Genomic DNA, 22,727 nt, shown 5'->3' on the forward strand with positions numbered 1-22,727 from the left:
GGGACCTCTAAGAACATTGTATGCAATTCGGGACCTCTAAGAACATTGTATGCAATTCGGGACTTCTAAGAAACTTGTATGCATTTTGGGTTTCTAAGAACTTTGTATACAGGTCAATTTATCATTTAAAAGTAAAATCAGTTAGAAACGAACCCTTCCTTTGGAAACGTCTACTAACAAAAGAAAGTGCCTCTTGATTCGTGAAAAAGTCAAAATTATTCATGAGTTAGAATGTGGTGCAAAAAAATGAAGTATATAAAAAGTTTCCTTTGTCCTCTTCAAATGTATCGACATTGTGGAAGAATAAAGATGTTTACATATTGGCACTGGAAAAGAACATAACTGGAAAAAAAAAATTTAGAAAGTGCGAAACGTTGATGAAACATTGCTTCAATGGTTCACTACACAAAGAAGTGTTGGATTTTCAATAGGCGGTCCGATCTTGAAGGCTCAAGTGGAAAAAATTTGCTAAACAACTTGCACACAACGATTTTTTATGTAACGGCTGGCTGGATCGATTTAAAAATCAACATAACACTGTTTATGCAAAAATTAGTGGAGAATCTTGATATGCTGGTCCAATAATTACAAATAAATGGATCGACCATGTTTGGGCAGAAATCAGGAAAGATTTCGATGATGAAGATATCTACAACACTGACAAAGCAGGACTTTTTTATAATTTGACACCTGACAATACATTTAAATTCAAAGGGGAAAAACGTGTCAGTAGGAAAAAATCAAAGGCCCGCTTGACCGTGCTCGTACGCACAAATATGACAGGAACTGATAAAAAATAAATAAAAAAACTGTTTGTTATCGGAAAATCGTTAAAACCTCAGTGTTTCAAAAACGTAAGGAAACTTTCTGTGGATTACACTGCAAACAAGAAAGCTTGGATGACTTTGGATATTTTTCGGCAATATGTAAATGATTGGAATAAGGAACTATTCAAAAAGAAGAAAAAATTTTATTTTTAGTTGGTAACTGTCCTGCACATCCCCAGGTTCAAAATTTGTCCAACATTCTGCCTCCCGATGTGACATCAATTTTACAAACAATGGACATAGGGGTAATCAAAAGTTTGAAAGGATTTTATAAGAGATTTCTAGTTCTACATCTGATCAGTCAAAGAGAACAAAAACTTACCGAGTCTATATCAAAATTGGATGCTATAAATTTATCGAATGATGCGTGGAACAACACTACTTTGACAACCATATCAAACTGCTTCAAGAAATGAAATTAAAATCAAATGAAATTTCAGTCGTAGATGAAAATTATGGAAACGACGAAAACAACTTACCATTATCTGAATGGTTGCTACGTAACAACATTGTAGGTTTTAATACAGATAATAATAATATAATAATAATACAGATAATAACATCGACTTGTACAAATTAATATCAATGAATTTGTACAAGTCGATGACAACTTGTTAACTAGTGGTCTTCCTACAGAGAGTGACAGTTAGATAGTATGAATCAGAGCTGTAATACTCAATACATTCTACGTTGATATTAATATTTGAAAAATAATAAGAGGAGTTTACCTCAATATAGTTTGTAGAACACTTCCGTATAATACTCTCCAGAAATTAAAAACCGAAAAAAAAAAAAAAAAAAAAAAAAACGATAACTTATCGGTACATTAGAGTAAAATTATAAATCATTAAATAATTAAAAACCAATTTAACACAATTCAAATCAATTTAAAACAATTAAAAATCAATTTAACACAATTAAAAAGAATCTAACGAAAATATTCAAAACAATCTTCCTTCCTGAAGCTGACAACGCTTTTCGACCGTATGTCGTGATCACAGGAATGAAAATTACCGAATAGGGTTGAAAATGAAACTTAAATAGTGATTATTTGTCTTTGCGCATGCGCGTAAAGGTTCATGCATCGGAGATCAAATATGGCCACCAAACATTAACAGAATTCTAGTATAATTTAATTTCTACGCTTTCTGCAATTAATAGTCGCGTATAATTACGTTGAATATTAAGTATTTTGGCTTCGTTAAATAAAAAAGTATGTTTTTCGCTAATGGCATGAAAGGCTAATTCTGATGCTGCTGAACGAGAATGACAGTGTAGATGCTGTGCTCAACAAAGACGATAATGACGATGATTGTGATGATGATATGATGACAAGTAAATTAATATCAAGTGAAAGTGTCGACAATTCCACAAGCTCAAGGTACAATGGACACATTAGTCAATTTTTCTGAAGGAAATGAGGCAAACTTAATGTATTGAGTGTTTTAAGGGGAAAATTAAGAAATATCAAAGTAAAAGATTTAAAACAAACATCAATGTTAAGATTCATAAATAAAGACTAATTGAAACCATGTTTATTTTTAAGTGTATTGTACAGTCGATCCTCGTATAACACGTGTTTGCATTACATGAATTCGATCATACATGATTTATGAATAGGGGAACGATATCTTATATAACACGAACCGAATTCGCTTATACACGATTCGCCTTTGTGTTTACAAGAAATGGCAGTCGAATGCGGAATCACCCCAACTGAACGCAACACGATAGGAACGAAGAAGTTTCTGAAAATGTATTTATGTGTTTTATATCAGTGAAGGGGACACACATTTCACCATAATAACGTAAAAACCAACACAATTCCAGCTATCGATATAATCGCAAATGCAATTAGATGACTCCATCTATTTTACTACCATCAGTTTACTACCAGTTTATAACAGATTCCACTAGCAGAAACGCAACTGGAAATTGTTTTTATTGTTTTATGGTAGTAACCCCCAGAAATGTGCTTTAGTAAAATGTGAGGTGTTAATAGTGTATCTCGGCCTTTACGGTGTTGTTTATTCAGTTGCTACACGCGCGCAGCTTTGTTTCTGTGTATCAAGCGTGCCACCTCGTTTGTAATTGTGCTTTATTCCCTAAAAATCAGTAAAATACTTAAAAGGAAGCGTCCTGGCTAAGACACTGCAGATTCAGAGAGAAAAAAAAAGAAGCAATATCGATAAACAGAGGCGGACTGGGTCAAAAATTCTTACCCGGGAAAATTTGTAGTGGCCTCATACTACGGTTTATGGCCAAAATCACACCGGCCTCCGGCCCACCGTGGTTTCCCCCGTAAGGCTTATGGCCAGTCCGCTTCTGTCGATAGAGAAAAAATATGAAATTGTGAAACGCTTTGAGCGAAATGAAAGACCATGTGATATTGCACGTGCTACAGACCTAAATCAGGCAACGCCGAGAATTACAAAGAATGCAGAGAAAATAAAAACAACTTTCATAGCGGGAATAACTCAAAGTGTAATTAAAATCCATTAGATTAAGACACAAAGAATTGGAAGAGATGGAACGGCTGCCATCTCTTTGGATAGAAAATCAAACAAAAAGCAAGTTTGCTTACGATAGAAGCAAAAGCATTAGCAATATTTTATTACGACTTACGTATTATAATTTATACTTACGTATTATAAAATACGTAAGTATTTTGTTACGACTATTTTATTTAATATAATAAATTTTTTACGAATAAAATACGTATGTTATCCGTAAAAAATACTTTTTTAGTATTAAAAAATACTAAAAATACTTTATTATAATATATTATTATTTTTATTACGTATTTTAATCGCTATAAAATACGTAAGTATTTTATAACGATTAAAATTACCCGATTATTTATTGTGTTTGGTAATGTTTTGGTTCCAAATGTGTGTTCCATCTTGGGTGGTCGGCACCTAACCCTACTTTTCCCATAGGGCCTGTTGTTTATATTGCACGATTTTGCATTGCACGAGGGTTTCTAGGAACGCAACTATCGTGCTATACGAGGACAGACTGTAGTTTATACAAGCATATTAATACAAATAATATGTAAAATTTATATTATTTTTTTCTTTCTAATATTTCTTTTGTTATTTGAATCTATATCTATCTTTTCAAGTTATTGAGAATTTAAAAAAATAGGAAGTATATTTAATTCATCACATATAAAGTGTTCATTGTCTAATGGACCCCAGGGGATTCCCCATCTCCGCTATCACTGATATAGCGAGTAATAGTTATAACAAGGAAATTTTGCTGGTCCCTTGATGCTCATAATAACCAAGTTCGACTGTAATTTAAAATTAGTCAAATTTTAGATAAATATATTTCTGAAGTCTTTTTAAATACTGTACATTCAACTCAACTATAAATACTACATAGCAAATTAGGGTAGAAAAAAAAATCTGGTCAGAAAAAATAAGTTTAAAAATTTTAATATTGAGAGCATGACCACAATGATATTAGTAACCCTCTGTGGAATATGCAGAGGTTACTGATATAATGCTTAATGCTTCACTTACACTCCAGGCATCAGATGGATATACATGAGTACAAGATGTACACAAAGAATAGTTTCACTATACTGCACTACCAATAAAATTCAGTAGTGGTACCATGATATATGAGCTTGTTTTACATGGTTTGGAGTTGGTATGCTAGCTGTTATCAACAAAACCTGAGCTCTTTACAAAGATTCTAAACAACTTCACCATACCTGCACCGTGGAAATTCTTTGGAGAGAAGCTGTATTTGTGCGAGCACAACAATGCTGTGTCACAAAGCACGGACAAGTGTTTGATGTGTGGAGACTGAAATCTTGCTCACTCCTTCCTTAAGACTACTGCTTGAACTAAGATGTCTTTTTTTCTGACTCCCGGTTGTTTCAAAAACATTCCAAAGGTATCCACAATTAGATTCAGACCTGGACTCTAGATAGATTGGAAATGGCAGTTTCACCACGTTCCTCAAAGCACTGTAGCACTGACCATGCTTTGTGACACAGCAATTTCATGCTGATACAAATACAGCCCCTCTCCAAAGAACCGCCAGTGCAAGTAAGGCAAAGTTGTTTAGAATGTCATGGTAGTAGTAATAGTAGAGGCACGTGGAGAAAGTAAGCTTATGTAGCATCAGCCAAAAAAAAAAAAAAAAAATCCAATTTCACACATCCATTCCCTCTAAAGTTTGTCCAGTTGCTCCTTGAATTTATTTAAGCTATCAATGTCCACAATTACAGATGGAAGCTTGTTCCAGCAATCAACTACTTGCTGGCTAAAGGCAAATTTCCACACATCTATTCTACAACTGCCTTTCCCCAATTTGAATTTATGGCCCCTCTGGTTAGTAATCTGAGCAAGAGGAAGAATCCCATCAGAATTGAGCCTGCTCAACCTATTTAAGGCCTTATACACCTCAATCAGATCACCTTGCAGGTGCCTAGTCTTCAGACGCCGCAATTTGCAGCACTTCAGCCTTTCTTGGTAGACAGCCGAATTCATAGTTCCATCAATGAAAGCCAGTTCATGGCAAGTCCAAATCACAAAAAACAAACCTGTACGTCATATTACCACCAATAAACTTCTTGCAGCATAACCTGGGTGAGTCCATTCTTTGAGAATATGCCATAATCAGGTGCATCCACCGGATGTCTGGACTATGTAACACGATTTATTATTTAACATCGCGTCCTGCCACAGCTGTAATTTTCAATGTTTTGCTGTCTCTACCAGGATAGGCAATGATTGCATTGAGAAGCTGCACCCTGTAACCCTGTTATGAAGTGTTTTTCTGATGGTTGTTGGATCCTATCCTCATCCCAGTTTTGCCAGCTGTCTCAAGTTCAGTAAGTGTGTTTGCGATTTCCTCTTACTATCTGTTTCCAATCAACATGTTCTCAGGTAATTAATTGTGGTCTATGTAGACTGAGATAAGTGGTCATGTTACTTGTCTTTCAGTGGCATATGTTTCCAGCAAGCAATTTGGGTCTCCTAGTTTTTCCGCTATCTGACATGCTCACTACACAACAACCTGTTATCACACCTCTTGTATTCTAAACAGGTATTTTTTTTCATCTAGCACCCTACATACACGCGTGTCACATGTTTTTAAAGGTCATTTCAAATCTTTCATTTAAGTGCTGCCACCCTGTATGTGTATTTGCAATTTTAGACAGTTTATAACAGATGGCAGCATGAAAACAGATTTTAAAATCAGAAGAGGAGATTGCAATTGTCAACCACCAATGTCTAACTTTGCTTACAAAGGCCAAAATTCTCTGGAAATTCAGATACAAAAGCTGATGAAATTGAATCAAGTGATACATAAATAGATGCAGAAGGTAACATATCCAAAAGAGAAGCAACAAGTTTGAACAATATATGGATGACATCATACTTTATATTGAATCAGCATCAGTCCCTGATGTGCTTCCTTGTTATGAACATTTTAGAGAATTTTGATCTACAGTAATAAGGAAGTAGCACCAAGGCGTAAGGCAACTGAAGCTTGATGATTTCTTCAAGACCACTTCATCAACTGGACCTGTTTCACCAGAACCCTCTACCAGTAAGGAATTAATGCCTCTCACTCCATGTATTTTTCCCCCTCTATAATGGATTTAAATGAAAAAACTAATGTTCACATTGAAAACAACTTTGTGTGAGCTTTAAGAAAATAAAAAATAATAATAATAAAAAAAAAAAAAAGTGGTGGAAACACTCCATTAGTTACATTGTATAGTTTTTGATGTTTAATTAAAATAAAGTTTTGTTTCTGTTGTAAATTTATTTTTATATTTTTAACAGATGTTTTAGTACAAATTACTTAATGTACATTATAATTATATTTTATTCATACTTATACATTATAATAACATTTTAATACATACTGTACATTGTAAGTTCATTATAAATCGAATGTATGTTTTTTTAAAATACATTCGATTTAATGGGCTTTTGGCAATAGCAGACACCCCTTTCCCCAATTAGTCTGTTAAATCGAGGGCCTAGTGTATTCAGAATTTAATATTTAGAAGCATTTATGCACAAAGTTCTCATTTTTATGAATTTTCATGAGGAAACCCACAACCCAGAGTCAGATGAACTCCGAAAAAAGTTAAGAGTGAACTGTAGTAATGTCTCTTAGAGAAGTTAAAGGAAATCATCTCATGGTACCATAGGGGTTGACACCCCCCCGCATTGTTTTAGTAGATAAGTGAACAATTTGTGTTAGATCATTAGTTATGGCAACTGCCTCAACATCCCTACCAGCTGGGTAAGAACAAATGGAAAAAAAATCAGCAGGAAACTTGAATATTAAAATTTTAAGAAAAATAATGTCACTGCTAGGGAAGTGAACTATAGCAAGTCAACAATCAGAGATTAATATGTAGTTGGGAAAGAGATAAAATGAACTCAGAATGGAGTAAAGAGATTGAGCAAATATGGTCAAACAGAAGATTTTTTATGTCATATCTGCAAGGAATATCATCAGAGAAAACATGTAAACAGGAATTTGAAGGAGATAATTAAGGACAAGACCAGTACTCTTTGAGGAAACCTCAAAGAGTGCCCCATTAGACGAGAGTTGTTCAGACAACGTGATTGATAACTCTGTATGTACCTATATACATATAAACCAACAGAATATATACAGTCGATTCCGGTTATTTGGGACACATCGGGACTAGTGCATTTTGGCCCAATTAAGCGGCTGCCCCAGTTATCCGAAGTTTCACGTAAAAAATGTTAAAAATACAATGGACCCCCCCCCCCCGCTTTACAATTGGTTCGCTGTACAATGAAATCACATTATGATGGACTCATCATAGTAAAGTACAGTTCACTATACGATGTGTAGTAAGCACCGGTCATTGTGATCACGTTTGTGAATTGAATTTTAATTCTATTAAACAGCAATTCTAATTAACGAAAATAGGAGGAATATTATCCACAGGCTATAAAAGCAAAGAGATATTAAGCACAAATTTACCTTTTATTACTTTACCAATTAAAAAATTAAATGATACGTGAAAATCGGAAGAATATATGTGATAATCGGAATAATGAATATGTACTGTAATATGTACATACTAACTAGTTGCATTTCTGTTCAATGACATTTCTGGGTGGGGGTTAAAATTTAAAACAGTAAAAAGATATGCAATCAATAACAAAGATCACGGCACACACAAATTGCAAGTAACATGATATGCGCAAGTGAGAATGGAGTAACAAGTTACGAAGCTTTAAAAATAGGAACGAAGAGAAGATTCTGAAAATTAATTTTTTTATATGATTGAAAATTTCATGGAAGTGTAAACACATTTCACCATAATAACCCACAGAATTCCAGTTGTCGGTATTATCACAAATTCAATAAGATTGAGTTTACTATCCGTTTTTGATAGATTGCACTAACAGAAAAGGCCAATAAACAGGTGACTGCTAATTGTTTTTATTGTTTTATGGTTGTGACCTCCAGAAATCCAACTGAACCACGTGGTACAGTTGGAGACAATCGTAGGGTAATCTCCAGTGCTGCGGTCTCCTGCCCCGATTAAACGGCATGCTGTCCCAATTAAGCGAAATAAACCCTGGCTATTTTCTCGATTGGGTCCTGTTTTTTAAGATTTGCCCCAAATAAATGGCTGTCCCGATTAACTGGTGGCCCAAATAACCGGAGTCCACTGTATATATATGTATATATTTTTTTTTAAATGGGAAAAGAATTATATTAACATTTGTCTTACTTATGGGTAGCAGAATGCTTGTGATTTTGACTACTGGTTCGATGATGACCAGAAACTTTATGAAGGGACACTGATGAATGCCTCGCAGGACTATTCTGTTTTGCTTTTGCTAGTGCCCTCTTATATGATAATGTACACAACCAACATAAAAGTTTGCCATCAACCTATAAAGAAAAACCAGATGGTAAAAATAAACGTTAATGCTAAAGTCACTGTAATTTTTAATACAAATACATATAAATTTTATTTATATAAATAAATATGAATTATTAAACAGGGAACTTTTGGAAACATCTAAACATCTCATTCCATACCATTACTTTCTTTATTTTGTCACAAAAGAAAACCAGCTTTTTATTTATCTATATATATTTTTTAAACTTAATACAGTAACACCTTGTTAATTTGAAGTTCAAGAGATGAAAATGTCTGCTTTGATGTAAATGGGTATGAAGTACCTGTGCAAGATCAGAACATGCTGACATTAATAATCATGAAACATTTTTGCAATTATTATTTAAAATATTAATCATTTAGTTTCTTTGTGGTAAATAGTTGTGAATAGAGGGCTAACATGTTAATTCAGTTGATGTGAAAAATTTAACAATTGTGCAGTGGAGAAATTTTGATAAATTTCTCACACTTGCAGCAAGACTGCCAAGTTTTGTTTTTGCTACTACCACTGTTAAAAACAGTATCTTGGGATATTATTTAATGCTTAATATTTGTAATATATACAAAAAAAAAAAAAAAAAAAAAAGAGAGAAAGGAAGCATATCTTTTTTTTTTTTGCATCATTCCTTTCAGTAAACTTTATAACCAAGCATGAATTAACCTTGCTAATTATGCTACATAAGCCACAAAATAGTTTGTCATCACTTTAAAAGAGCTGAGTGGTAGAATAAAGTGCAAAAAAAAAAAAAAAAAAAAAAAAGCAGATTTTCAGAGGACAGCGAACAAAATGTTCAAATTGAACACAGAAGTATGCAATAAAATTTTTATATCTTTCATCTTTTGACTTGCCTTAGCAAAGAAGTATGTACTGAGTTCTTGAAGCAACTTCCATGATTAATCTGTCCTATAAATAGTGACAGAATTTACAAACATTTTTTCCGGCTTTTAACTCTCAGTAATCTAAGTAATGCCAAAGTTCACACAAGCTCTCTATGACTGGCTTTTGAAATTTGAAAGAAATTTTAGAAACTTTAGAAATTTGCAAAAGTGGTTTAAATTAAATTACGATATTGAGTAAATAATGATAATGCTTACAGGAGAGAAACAGCCCTCTTTTTGCATGGATTGAAAGTATTAAACAGCAAATAATATCCAAAAATATGGAAACTTTCTCTCTAGAAGGCATGTACAATTATGTTTCAGCTGGTATACATTGGGCTCCATTATGACTGCAAAAACAAAACTCAGCAATCTTATCAAGTGCAAGAAACAGAGTACATGCAGTGACCTGAATTTGGAAAATAGCACATTTTGCATGGTCAGCAATCAGCTATCACCCCCACCAACAATGTAAACAAATTGGATTACTTGTGCACCCATAATATGAGTTACAATTATGTTAATTCTCCATGATTTCACCTGCAATTCTTGGGGAAGCAAACAGAAATGTAAACTATAAAGATGCCATATGCTGAATAATGATACTATATATAGTAAGTTAGAAAATTTTCATTATAGCTCCATTCAATTTCATTTGAATGATGTTGCCTTTAGTTCGTTTTGGCATATCATACAAATCACACAAGTAGGGAAATCAATTAAGAATTTAAATTTTTTGTAGATATAATTCAAATAATTCATATTTAAATGTACATGCCACTTTATATCGCTGGTTGGGCAGTGATAGTGACTTTGAAATATGATTTGCGTGGTTTTTTATTGCATGGTTTCGCTACCTGCACGATTTTGGTTTACAAAGCTTCAAAAATAGGAATGAAGAACAGATTTTGAAAATTCATTTACGTTTTTTTTTTACATGATTGAAGATTTCGTTGAAGGGGAAACACATTTCACCATAATAACGTAAAATCCCACAGAATTCTAGCTATCGGGATTATTTAAAATGCAATAAGATTGAGTTTACTACCCATTTATATTAGATTGCACTAACAGAAAAGCCCAATAAACCGGAAAGTGCAAATTGTTTTTATTGTTTAATGGTTGTGACTAGGGCTTGCATAAAACCAAGAAATTTCAAAACCGAGTTTAACCGAAGTTTACTCTTAAAACCGATTTTCTCAGACTTAGGGAAAATAATTAAAAGCTTATAACACAGGTATTTATTTTATCTTGGGTAGATTATACAAATCGTAATCAAATCTTTTAAACCAAATCTATCACCTCTTATAGTAAAAAAAATAAAAAAAATTAAAGTGCTCCAAAAAAATAACCAGCTTGGGATTATACAAAATTACAAATTTTATTCAAATCCTTTGAATAAAAACTATCTTCTCGTATAGTAAACAAAAAAATAATAAGCCCTATAATAATAATAATAAATAAATAAAAATAATGTGAAAAAAAATAGCTTGGGGAAAAATTATTTTACTATTTATTGCTCAGCTTTTTTCTGAAAATGATCCTTTAAAAAACACAGTATATTAAGCATTTTTCCTGATAGACTTGACCTTATTTTTGTGTTAAAGAGACCAGTGATCGAAAACACTCTCCCAGATTGGACACTTGTTGGTTTAATGGTCAGCAGTGCTCTATAAACTTTCTCCAGCTTTTCACTTCTACTGCTAGTTGCCTCCAAAATTTTAAATTCTTTGCTGATTTCCAATTCACTCGGATATTTTGAAGGCTCTTCAGTTAATATCCTTATTACACTATCATACTCTCGCATGAGTGTATCTCCAACATCGGAACTAGACGAGTCTTTGTTTTCTTCTAAAAGAACAGTTCGTTTATTTTCAGGTTCTTCATTCAATGCTAGGACTCCTTCGGAATGTTTTGCAAATAATCTCTGATAAATCTCTTCAGCATGCTTTTTCCAAACTTACTACTTGGAAAATCAAAAGTTCTTGAACTTTTGATTTTCCAAGTAAGTAAGTTTGGAAAAATCTTCTTTCCTAACCTTTTTGGGTTGTGTAGATAGCTCAGCAAAGCCACAGTTTGGCAATTTCGTCTTGCATTGTAACGCTGCAAAAGGTTTTGGTGAAACTTTAAAGTAAATGGGTTTTCTGCTGTATCAAGCTTAGCAAGCAGAAATTCTATTGAAGACTGCTTTAAGTAAGTCTGTATCTTCTGAGGTTATAGCCTTCAGAATCATTTCAACTGGTTGCAAAGTTTCACATAGCAATTCAAGTGTTTTCCAGTCATCGTCAGACACAGCTTCATTTGACAGTACTGCACATAGAGCATTTGGAATGCAATTTTTCAATTTCAAAAATCTCTCAATCATATAGAATGTGCTAGTCCCATCTTGAAATCTAATATAAGTTTATATTCTTTCCCATTAAATTTTGTAATATGTCATTTTTGGTAGGCGATTTTAGAAAAAGCTTGCAAAATTTTCTGACCTTGTTAATAGTTTGTGCATCATTGGCCATTGGATTGAAGAAATAAAAATGAGCTCATCGGTAAAGTCGGTTTGATAAAGCAAGCCTTGCTGTCTTTCTTCAACTTCTTCATCATCACTACTTTCTTCATTATTTTCATTTTCTTCATTGTCTTTGGGAGACTTAGAGACTGTGGCACCATAATTGATTGATTTTTCATAAAGTACATCTATAACTGATAGATGTATACAAAGGGCTATACATTGTTGATGATTAGGCGTAATTTGCTTGCCAAACTTAATCATCATTGCTGCTCCATCGGTGGTGCAGGCAACAATATCCTCATCCAAGTTCAAACCAAATTCCTTCAAGTGTCCATTCACAATTTGCTCAGTTCTTCTGCTGTCAAGTGAACCATTAATCTCAATAAGACTTAACGACCAATGATTGTCTTTTGAATGCACATTTATATTCACATACCTTTTATTTTGTATAGACGTATATTGGTCTAGAGTCGATGAATACCGTGCACCCAAAACCAACGAATTTTTGAAATGCTGAATGAGTTCTTCTTTCTTAGTTTTATAATAATTCAGAACCATATTTTTAATTCCATTCACTGAGGCTGGTGGTAATTTATCGTATTTATTTCTCTGAAGGCGAAGGCTTGATTGTATAAACTCACTCTTGGCAATTGAATTAAAAGAAAATCCATCTAAAGCAGCTAATTTTGAAATCTCTTCTTCCATAGATTTTTTAACGATAAGTTTTCTAATGTTCTTACTATTTTTACAGGAGGTTCACTGTTATCTTGTTTAATGTCAATCTGACGCATTTTCTTTAAATGCAACATCAAAGATGATGTAGATCCTCCAGACAACTTCATTATCTTCTGACATTTCGAACATTGTGCTTCATCTTTGCTTTTTCGAGCAAAATAATTCCATAAATTTGATTTCATCTTAGACATATTAAGAGTGATAAATATTAATTAGTAGGAATTTATATCACCGACAATTTTAAATAAAAATATTGAAGACAACAAATGCACAATACTATGCGTCACTCCCGCAAGCACTGAATGAAGAGTCTAAACGAGGCAAGTTTCAAAATTTTCACGAAAGAAATTTATTTATTTATTTACTTGCAATTTTTTTTACTCAATTAAATCTATTGTATTTTCAAAAATTATGTAAAAGCTAAATTTGGTGAAGCTGCTTTTTGGAGAACATTTGATCTCAAATTTAATAGGAATAAAGAAGCAAAAAACTTTCTACGATTGAAATTTGATGCAATATTCAGCGAATTTTTTTATAGTGGGTAACCATCAGTAAGGCGCGTTCCATAACTTGCCTGCCGAACAAGATAGATGGAATGGAGAAATGTCGAGCATTTTCTTTTACGCTGTCGCCCCGACTCATTCGTAAATGAGTACACCTGCATCGTGCCATGATACAGGTGGGAAGATAAAAGGTACCCCTCCTAGATTTGGGCCACTTGCCCATGATATTCGTACCTAAACATAAAATAAAATAAAATATAAAACATGTTTAAAACATAAAGCAGTTGAATGATCCAGACAAACGAACAAACAAAAGAAAATGTGTAACGAAAAACTATATTCGAGGGCTAAGAAAATATTCGAATCCGGTTTTAGAAGCTCGGTTTCGGTTTTAACAACTCAATATGAAAACCTATTTAACCGGTTTTATAAAACCGGTTTGCAAGCCCTAGTTGTGACCTCCAGAAATGTGCTTTAGAAAAATATCACAAAGGTGTTTAAAACTGATTATTATAACTAAACATAGCAATAAATGGTAGCGTGGTGGTTTTCTGGTTATTTTTGAAACAGCTTTGTAATTCGGGAACCCCCTTCATCAGTTATCCTATGTTAGCTGTTCAGACAGAATCTTTTCATGGTTCGCGCAATGTAAAATGTTTTAATCGGTAAGCATTGCTTTTGTTGATTTAATATTTCTTGTATGTATAAAGTGCATGTTTAATTAATGCCTAAAAAAGTGTTTTTAGGCATTAATTAAACATTAAAAAAGATACAACGAAAAAAATTTTAAATTTAGAGGAAAAATTAAAAATGAATGAATAAATGCATAAATTAATCTAGAATTCGAGAATTAGGGAAAATGCTGAGAAAATTAAAAGTTCAGTTATCCCTTCCACATCACTGGCTGCAAAAAGCACTACAAAAGTGAGAAATCCATTAATAGAGAAAACTGAAAAATTACTTTCTTTCTGGATAGATCTTAATCAAAAAAGAATGCCTCTTAGTTCAGATATTATTTGTGCCAAAGCTCTGCAAATTTTTAATCGCTTACATGAAGAAGCCAGTCCATCCAATGCAGATGTCTTTCAGGCCAGTAAGGGTTAGTTTGAACATTTTAAAAAACATCAAAAATCGTTAAGGAGTTAAAAAAAAAAAGAGAAAAAGGTTGTGCCATTGGCCAAGAAATACAGCAAAAATGCATCTAGCATTTGACAAATTAGGGAAAATGCTGAGAAAATTAAAAGCTCAGTTATCTCTTCCACATCATTGGCTGTAAAAAGCACTACAAAAGTGAGAAATCCGTTAATAGAGAAATCTGAAAAATTATTTTCTTGTCTTCACAATCTAAATTAATGGGCGAAACAGCCAGTGCAGATACGGAAGCTGCTTCTTTGTATCTGAAAAATTTAAAGGATGTTATTTCGACTGAGGGCTTTCTAGCAAGTCAAGTGTTTAATGATGAGACCGGCTTATTTTGGAAGCGTATGCCAAGCTGAACATTCATTTCAAAAGAAGAGAAAACCAACCCAGGTTTCAAAGCAGCAAAAGATAGGTTAACACCTTTGTTATGTGGCAATGCAGAGGGTGACTTTAAGTGTAAACCACTTCAATTTATATGTCAGAAATTCCTCGTGCTTTTAAAGGAATATCAAAAAGCTCCTCACCAGTTCAATGGAAAGCGAGCAAAAAAGCCTGGATGATAGCTAAAATCTTCAATGATTGGTTTTTAAATTGCTTTTTCATCTAAACAAAAAGATATTGCCCAAAGAAGAACATAGCACCCAAAATATTGCGCATTCTTGACAATGTGCTCAGTCATCCTGTACATTTGTCTGATCTGCACCCAAATGTGAAAGTTACCATTCTTAATACTGAGTTCGCATGGAATGAAGTTAAGAATTCAATGAATGCAGTGTGGAAAAAGCTGTGGCCACAAAGCTGCACTAAAGAAGCCATGGTCAAAATGATTATTGGACAATATTTTTTCACAATGTGAAGAAGATAACAAAAATGATAAAAATGATGATGCACACAAAAATTTGACCACGAAGAGATTAGCTGAAAGAAAATTGTGCCACGCTGAGAAATACAGATCAACACGATTTATTAAGACACTCAATAAACATGTTAAAAGTAGTTAATAAATATATATAACACCAACAGCTTTCGGACATAAGTGCCCCTCCTCAGTTGGAAGAGTTGAACGAGGTGAACCGCGCAACACAGGTGCAGACAATTAGCAGCTGGAAGTAGAGGCTTGTGGTTGTAACTGCAAATCTCGGGATTGCTGTGCGTGCCAACATTTATCATTCAAAATGATGGATGCAACCTCCTCTGTTCTGGTCAAAGGAATCACAACAACACAAGATTAGTCAATAATTGTTATGTCGTGCTAGGTAGACCAGAAGTGATCCGCGATTACTGAGTGTTCTAAATCAGCAGAGCAGATTGCTCTCTCGTGCTCAGAGACCCAATCCTTGAGCCTTCTGCCAGATTCACCAATGTAGCAGCCAGTGCAATCTCAGCAGGAAATGTGGTGCACCGAACCGCTCGGCAATGGGGGGATCAGTGTCTTTATCCTCGAGACGAGGGATTGCAGTTTCCTGCCTGGAAGCTGCAAGCACTTTATCCTGTAACTCTGTAAGACTTTTGAGAGTTGCTGTGACAGGTTTGGGTAGTATGGGATAGAGGCAGTCAAGGTGGAGTCATCGCTACGTCCAGTCGTTTTCTGCACGGTCACACCTATCTAAGGCACTGGCGCAAGGTCACATTTGGCCAGATCTGTCTTTACCCTACTAATCTCAGCACGCCTCTCATTCACAGAACTGGAGTAGGTCCAGGTGCAAGTCAGTAGGGCTTGCGTTGTACTAAGAAGTTGACTGTGAGCATGTGCTGACTGGTAGTTGGTGAATTGGCCAGCACACATTGGCTTGCGATAGACTGAGGTCTTGCCCTCGGGTCGCGTGCCCTCGCGTCAAACAAGGGTATAAAAAAAATGGAAGTGCACTGTCTGACTCCAGTTCAATGGTGAACTGAATAAAGGGCAAAAGAGAGTCGAGGTGTGTTACAAAAGGCAGTCTCCTGACCTGCGGGGAATGAGAGGCATGCTGAGATTACTAGGGTAAAGGCAGATCTGGCCAAATATGTTACCCTGCCAGTGCCTTAGATAGGTGAGGCCTACAGGCCTGTGACCACTGAGCAAACCATAGGGCCACATGTAGTAATGACCCCACCTCCATCGCCTTTATCCCATACTACCCAAACCCGTCTTAGCAACTCTCAAAGGTCTTACAGAGTTACGGGATAAAGTGCTTGCAGCTTCCAGGCAGGAAATTGCAGTCCTTCGTCTCAAAGGTAAAGACACCGATTCCCCCCCCCCCAGGATCGGTTCAGTGTACTGCATTTCATGCTGAGATTGCACTGACTGCTACATTGATGAATCTGGCAGACGGCTCAAAGATCAGGTCTTTGAGACAAATTGCTCTGTCTTCTCTCTCTGAGCATTTCTAGTCTACCCAGCACGACATCGACCCACAGTGGTGTGACATTACAATTTGACCATCAATATGTTTGGTTAGAATCACTCCACACCTTGTGTTGTTATGATTCCTTTAACCGAGGAAGATGCATCCATCCTTCTGAATGATAAACGTTGGCCTACATAGCAAACCCGAGCTTTGCAGTTACAACCACAAGTCTCTACTTCCAGCTGCTAATTGTTGTCTGCACCTGTGTCGCGTCGTTCACCTCATATGACCACCATACTGCCTACGGCATTCTTTAATTTTGTATTAACGCTTCCAGCTGAGGAAGGGCGACTTATATCCGAAAGCTATTGGTGTTATATATTTATTTTAACTACTTTAACTAATTTTAATGTGTTTTTTGAGTGTCTTAATAAACTGAGTTGATCTGTATTTCTCAGCGTGACTCAATTTTCTTTCAGTATGAATCCTGTGAACAGGGCCCTCTTAGATGGGAACAGGCATTTTGTGTGTTACAGAAACTCAGTCTAAAACACTGGATGGATGCAATATCTTTCTATTTCAGAAGATTTAGGAGAAGTCCGGTTGGCCTGCCTCCCTAAAATCCACTCATGAACACCTTCTCGATGGTAAGCCTTGTTATGTCACTTAGGTGGCAACGAACGTGTAGAGTGGTTCTCTTCAAGAGCCTGGTCAGCACGGAGGAAAAGACTAAACCCTCCAGCACATGACGAAACAAACGGCCATCAGTCCCCAGCGGTTTTCACTCCCCCTCTTACAGCAGCGAGAGGATCAGAGTGGAAGCAGAGGGTGCTAAGAATTTCTGGGTACGACCAAACCACCATGCACGAAAACTGAACTTGGCCTGTTACAATGTAAGATCGCTCATCGGTGAAGACAGGATATTAGATGCTGGAAAAGGAATTACAAAATGTTGGAAAGAGACAAAACAGCGCAGAAGGGGGGGAACTATAGGAAATTTTGCAATTGGCGAAAGAAATGAAAGACTTGTGGAATTTGCAGAATCTCGAGGACTGTCAGTGATGAACATTTTTTTCAAGAAAAAGGGTGAACAAAAAGTGGACATGGAAGAGCCCAAATGGATTAACAAATGGAATAATGAAATCGACTTCATCCTTACTAACAGAAGATATATCGTGAATGTTGCCGTTGTGAAAAAGGTTGGAAGTGATCACAGAATGGTAAGATGCACATCTGATATAAATGTAAGAAAAGAAAGGGAAAAATTGACGAGTAAATAATAATATGAAGATCTTTGAGATAACAGAAGAGGAGAAAAAGCAGTATGTACTGGAACTTAAGAACAAGTTTAAGCTTCTACAGACTGCTCAGGACCAAGATATTGACGAGGAATATTACAACTTTCTGAAGGTGATAAAGCCCAAGAAACCTATAGGTAAAAAGAAATCCAAAGAAGAAAAAATTAGCCAAAAAACACTTGTCATGATGAACTGAAGACGACAAATGAAGAGCAAGACAAACACTGACAAGGAGAAAATTGAGTTATGCAAAGCCATTAGAAAGAGACTCAGAGAGGACATAAGATTTAACACAAGTAGAACAAGCATTAAGGGAAAACAAAGGACTTAAATCAGCAGCCATGAGCAGTATTACAGAAAGACAAATGATACTGAAACTGAAGAATAGCGATGGTGTACTTACAAATAGCAGAAGACTACTATAGAGAATTATACAAGGAGCGAGGGAATGATTCCAGCAGCGGGGAAGATGGGTTGCAAATTAGTAACACATACGACATACCCGATATCCTTCCTGATGAGGTAGAACATGCGTGGAAGAAAATGAAGAATCAGAAAGCCCTGGGGGAAGATGAAGTTACTCTTGAGTTGTTAAAATTGGGGGAAAGAGACATGACACAAAAACTAGCAAGACTTCACAAAATGCATTAGAAAAGGTGTCATACCTAAGGAGTTGAATAATGCAATCATAATTTTGCTGCATAAGGAAGGAGATAAATCAGAAATTGGAAATTATAGACCAACTAGCTTGTTATCCCACATCTACAAGTTGTTCACAAGGGTCATTACTAACAGATTAGAAAGAATAATTGATGAGAATTAACCGAAAGAGCAAGCTGACTTTAGGACAGGATTCTCAACTATGGATCACCTTCACATAATATCACAGCTAATGGAGAAACCAAATGAATATAAAACACCATTATGCCTGGCATTTGTGGATTATGAAAAGGCATTTGACTCCATACAGCATAGGGCAATGTTTCGGGCACTGGAAAGACAAGGCATAGATACACCACATATTATGATTTTGAAGAAAATATATGAGAATGCTACCTCCTTTATTAGACTAGACAAAGACAGTAACAAATTTAAAATTGAGAAAGAGTTCGACAAGGAGACACAACATCTCCGAGGTTGTTTACAGCTGACCTTGAGGAAACTTTCAGAGAATTAGACTGGTTTCAGAAAGGAGTCATTGTGAATGGAAAGTACCTAAGCCATTTATGATTTGCAGATGACAATTGTAGTAACAAGCCAAGATCCCAAAGAATCAGAGGAAAATCTTAATCAGTTACGTAGAGTTAGTAAGGATTTTGGACTAAAAATGAATGAATAAGTATGCCACAGAAAGGGATATAATGATTGAAGGAGCAGTAATTGAAAAGGTGGAGTCATATAATTATCTGAGACAATTCATTAGCTGTAATAATGATAAATGGTTGGAAGTCAAGAGAAGGATAAATTTTGGATGGATAGCATTCAGGAAATATAGTCACATACTGAGGAGCAATATCCCAATTTGTCTGAAACGTAAAATAATGAACCAATGTATACTCCCCACGACTTATGGAAGTGAAACTTGGGCACTCACCAAAAGAATAGAAGAGAAGCTGAGAACTACACAGCGTAGAACAGAATGAATTACAGCAGGCCACCGTTATAACGCGGTTCGCTTTACGCTGTTCTTATATTATAACCCGTATCTGACTATAACGCTCTTTTACAGATTACATTTTTGACATATTTAACGAAATCGTTTCATTTGATGGAGTCGATAGCTTGAAAATGAATAGCAAAACAGCATTAAAACGTTTCCCATGCCGACTTGAGAAATTTTCCCACACTCAGTGAAATTTTCTCGCACGCTAATTTAATTGCAGTACAATGACTTGTTACGTAGTTCCGAGATCAACATTTTAAAAAATAATCAAATATATTGCTTGTAATATTTGAGTTATATGCATTTATACGAAGTCTAGTCATCACTCAGTACAGTATTAGACATCGTGCGTAACGGAACGTTTACTTGAACATTGTATCATAATTAATTCAACCAACGCAGTTACATTTTCGAAGAGCTAATAATGACCGATAGGAATGAAAAAGCAACAATGTCTGGGTGCAGTATGAAGACTATAAATGTAAGAAAAAGACTGAATTTGAAAATGAAATTAGACGTTTTGGAGCGAATCGATTCCGGTCAACGACAAGCGGATGTGTGCCATAATTTAGGACTTGCAACTTTAACTGTAAGAACAATTATAAAAAAATAAAGAATTAATTTTAGCAGCGGGAAAGATAGCTGTTCCACTGCAAGCAACTAGGGCTAGGCCGGCTATTAGGATTGAAATGGAAAGACTAATTTTATTGAAGTAATATTCCATGCAGAATTCAGTTAAGTTAAATATTAAAAGAGAGAGAGAGAGAGAGAGAGAGAGAGAGAGAGAGAGAGAGAGAGAGAGAGAGAGAGAGAGAGAGAGAGAGAGAGAGAGCGAGAGCGAAAGAGATTAGCCAATATGATGATCTGAAGAAAACTCGCCTAAAAAAAAAAAAAAAAAATGTGGAACCATTTAAATCTGGTAAGGGCTGGTAGAATAGATTTAAAATACAGGGAGAAGCCTAGTGCAGATCAAGGAGCCGAAACTTTCAAAAAAGAACTTGTTAAAATTATTGAAAAGGGGTATTATGTGTTATACTTCTCAACAAGTTTTTAACATAGATGAAGCAGGACTTTTGTGGAAACGAATGCCTAAAAGAAGTTTCATATTGAAAGAAGAAAAAACATGCCAAGTTTCAAAGCGGCGAAGGATCAGTTGACTTTATTGTTGGGCGGTAACGCTGCGGGCCATTTAAAATTAATACCACTTTTAGTTTATTTGGAAGAGGGCCAAAGTTCAACTCAAAATCCACACATTTTTCATTAATTTCATCCATTAAACTAAATCAATTAAATTCATTATTTTAATTGGAATTTTAAGTTTACTTTTGATACGCAAGTAGTTACCACATAATTATACGTATGTAATGCAGAATATTTTATATGTGCAAATATTTGAATATTAAATATTTTGACCAACATTTGTGCATCTTTTCATTACTGTTTATTATTGATTAGGAAATATCCTATGGCACCGACCGCAGCTCATAAATACATGTTACCTTATGGGAAAGCGGCGCTCGCTTAGTGCTGATTCACTTAGTGCTCTGTTTTTCCGGAACGAATGATACAGGTAACCCCCGCTTAACCGGGGGTCACCTGTATATTGGGAACCAGACTGTTAGATAAGAAGAGAAACACATAGATTAGGCAGCAAACCCAAGTAGGATCCATTCTTATCCATTTAGGCAGCAAACCCAAATTAGGATCCATTCTTATCAAAACTAAAGAACTAAAACGGACTTGGGCAGGATACAGCTCAAAGACATGACAAACGGACTAAGAAAATAACAGAATGGTACCCAAGAGGAGCTGGAAGACAACAACGGAGATGGACATATGAAATTCATGAGTTTGTGGGTAGTACATGGATGGCCATTGCACAAAACAGAAGAAACTGGAAAGTTGCTGGAGAGGCCTTCATCCTACAGTGGATTGAAAATGGCTGATGGTGACGATTTATTTTGAGACTAGCTGAGTTTTTAAGACTTGCAAATCAGCTTAGCCAAGCTCTGGATATGGATCCTAATTTGGAGAGGAGTTTAAATTTTTGCAGAACTTTATCATTAGCTTTATTTCCTTATGAAGAAATTTATAGAGAAAAACAGCTTGCTTCCGAGTAAACAATTTAATTTTAACTAATTTTTTCCAAAAAGTGTCGGATACTGTTGCAAGTTTATTGGAGGAAAACAGAGACAAAAAAAGCAATGAATTTAGATTAAAAATCTAGAGGTACGTATTAGCAAGATTAATTTTATGGATATGTTTGTAATTTTTTTATTTTTTCTTAGCAAATAAAGGCAATTTTTTTCCAATTTAATTTTATTTTTGCGCATTCTTTTTTGTGTACAGGTACAGAACCCTCATTATGTCATATAAACTATGTTTCGCATTGCACGAATTTGGACTGTGCAGTGTTTTCCCAGAATGTAACCCCCGCAAAAATCGAGAGATAACTGTATATTGCATTTTAAATAATTTGATACTGAATTAATGAGAATATATTATATAAACGTCTCTTTTAAATTACTATGACTGGGCAGTGGAAGATCACCTTGACCTCAGGAACAGTATGCGAGTGAACTCACAGAATAAAAACTACTACCCTGCTGAAGAGCAATTCTCGATTTTAACAATGATATATCAATAGAAGGACCAATCAATAAGTTCTGCCAGGTGTTCATAAATGACAATTTATTAATCTGAACAAATTGCAATTATAAATCTTCAGAAGAGCCTCCCTCCCCATCTAAAGTTGTTAATAACTGTTTATCATCATTAGAGAAGATGGCTAACACAGTAAAGTATTCCTTTCACAGTGTGCTTGCACACTATTAACTACAGATATATTGATTTAATCCAAGGTAGTAAAACCTTATCCCTCAACTCCCCCCTCAAGAACTGCTTCAATTTTGGAAACTC

The 22,727-nt window shown here is 35.1% G+C and overlaps 1 protein-coding gene across 1 annotated transcript in view; it reads right to left on the reverse strand.

Moving 5' to 3' along the window:
* LOC150083618 (protein FAM76A) overlaps window positions 1-22,727 on the reverse strand; it is a 139,233-nt gene that overhangs the window by 67,281 nt on the left and 49,225 nt on the right. The window contains exon 5 of the mRNA XM_090378542.1: window positions 8,584-8,747. Coding sequence (XP_090234668.1) covers window positions 8,584-8,747 — 164 coding nt within the window. The remainder of the gene's footprint in view (window positions 1-8,583; window positions 8,748-22,727) is intronic.

This window comes from Mastigoproctus giganteus, chromosome 7 (assembly GCF_048544385.1).
Source record: "Mastigoproctus giganteus isolate SK-2022 chromosome 7, ASM4854438v1, whole genome shotgun sequence".
Lineage (NCBI taxonomy): Eukaryota > Metazoa > Arthropoda > Arachnida > Uropygi > Thelyphonidae > Mastigoproctus > Mastigoproctus giganteus.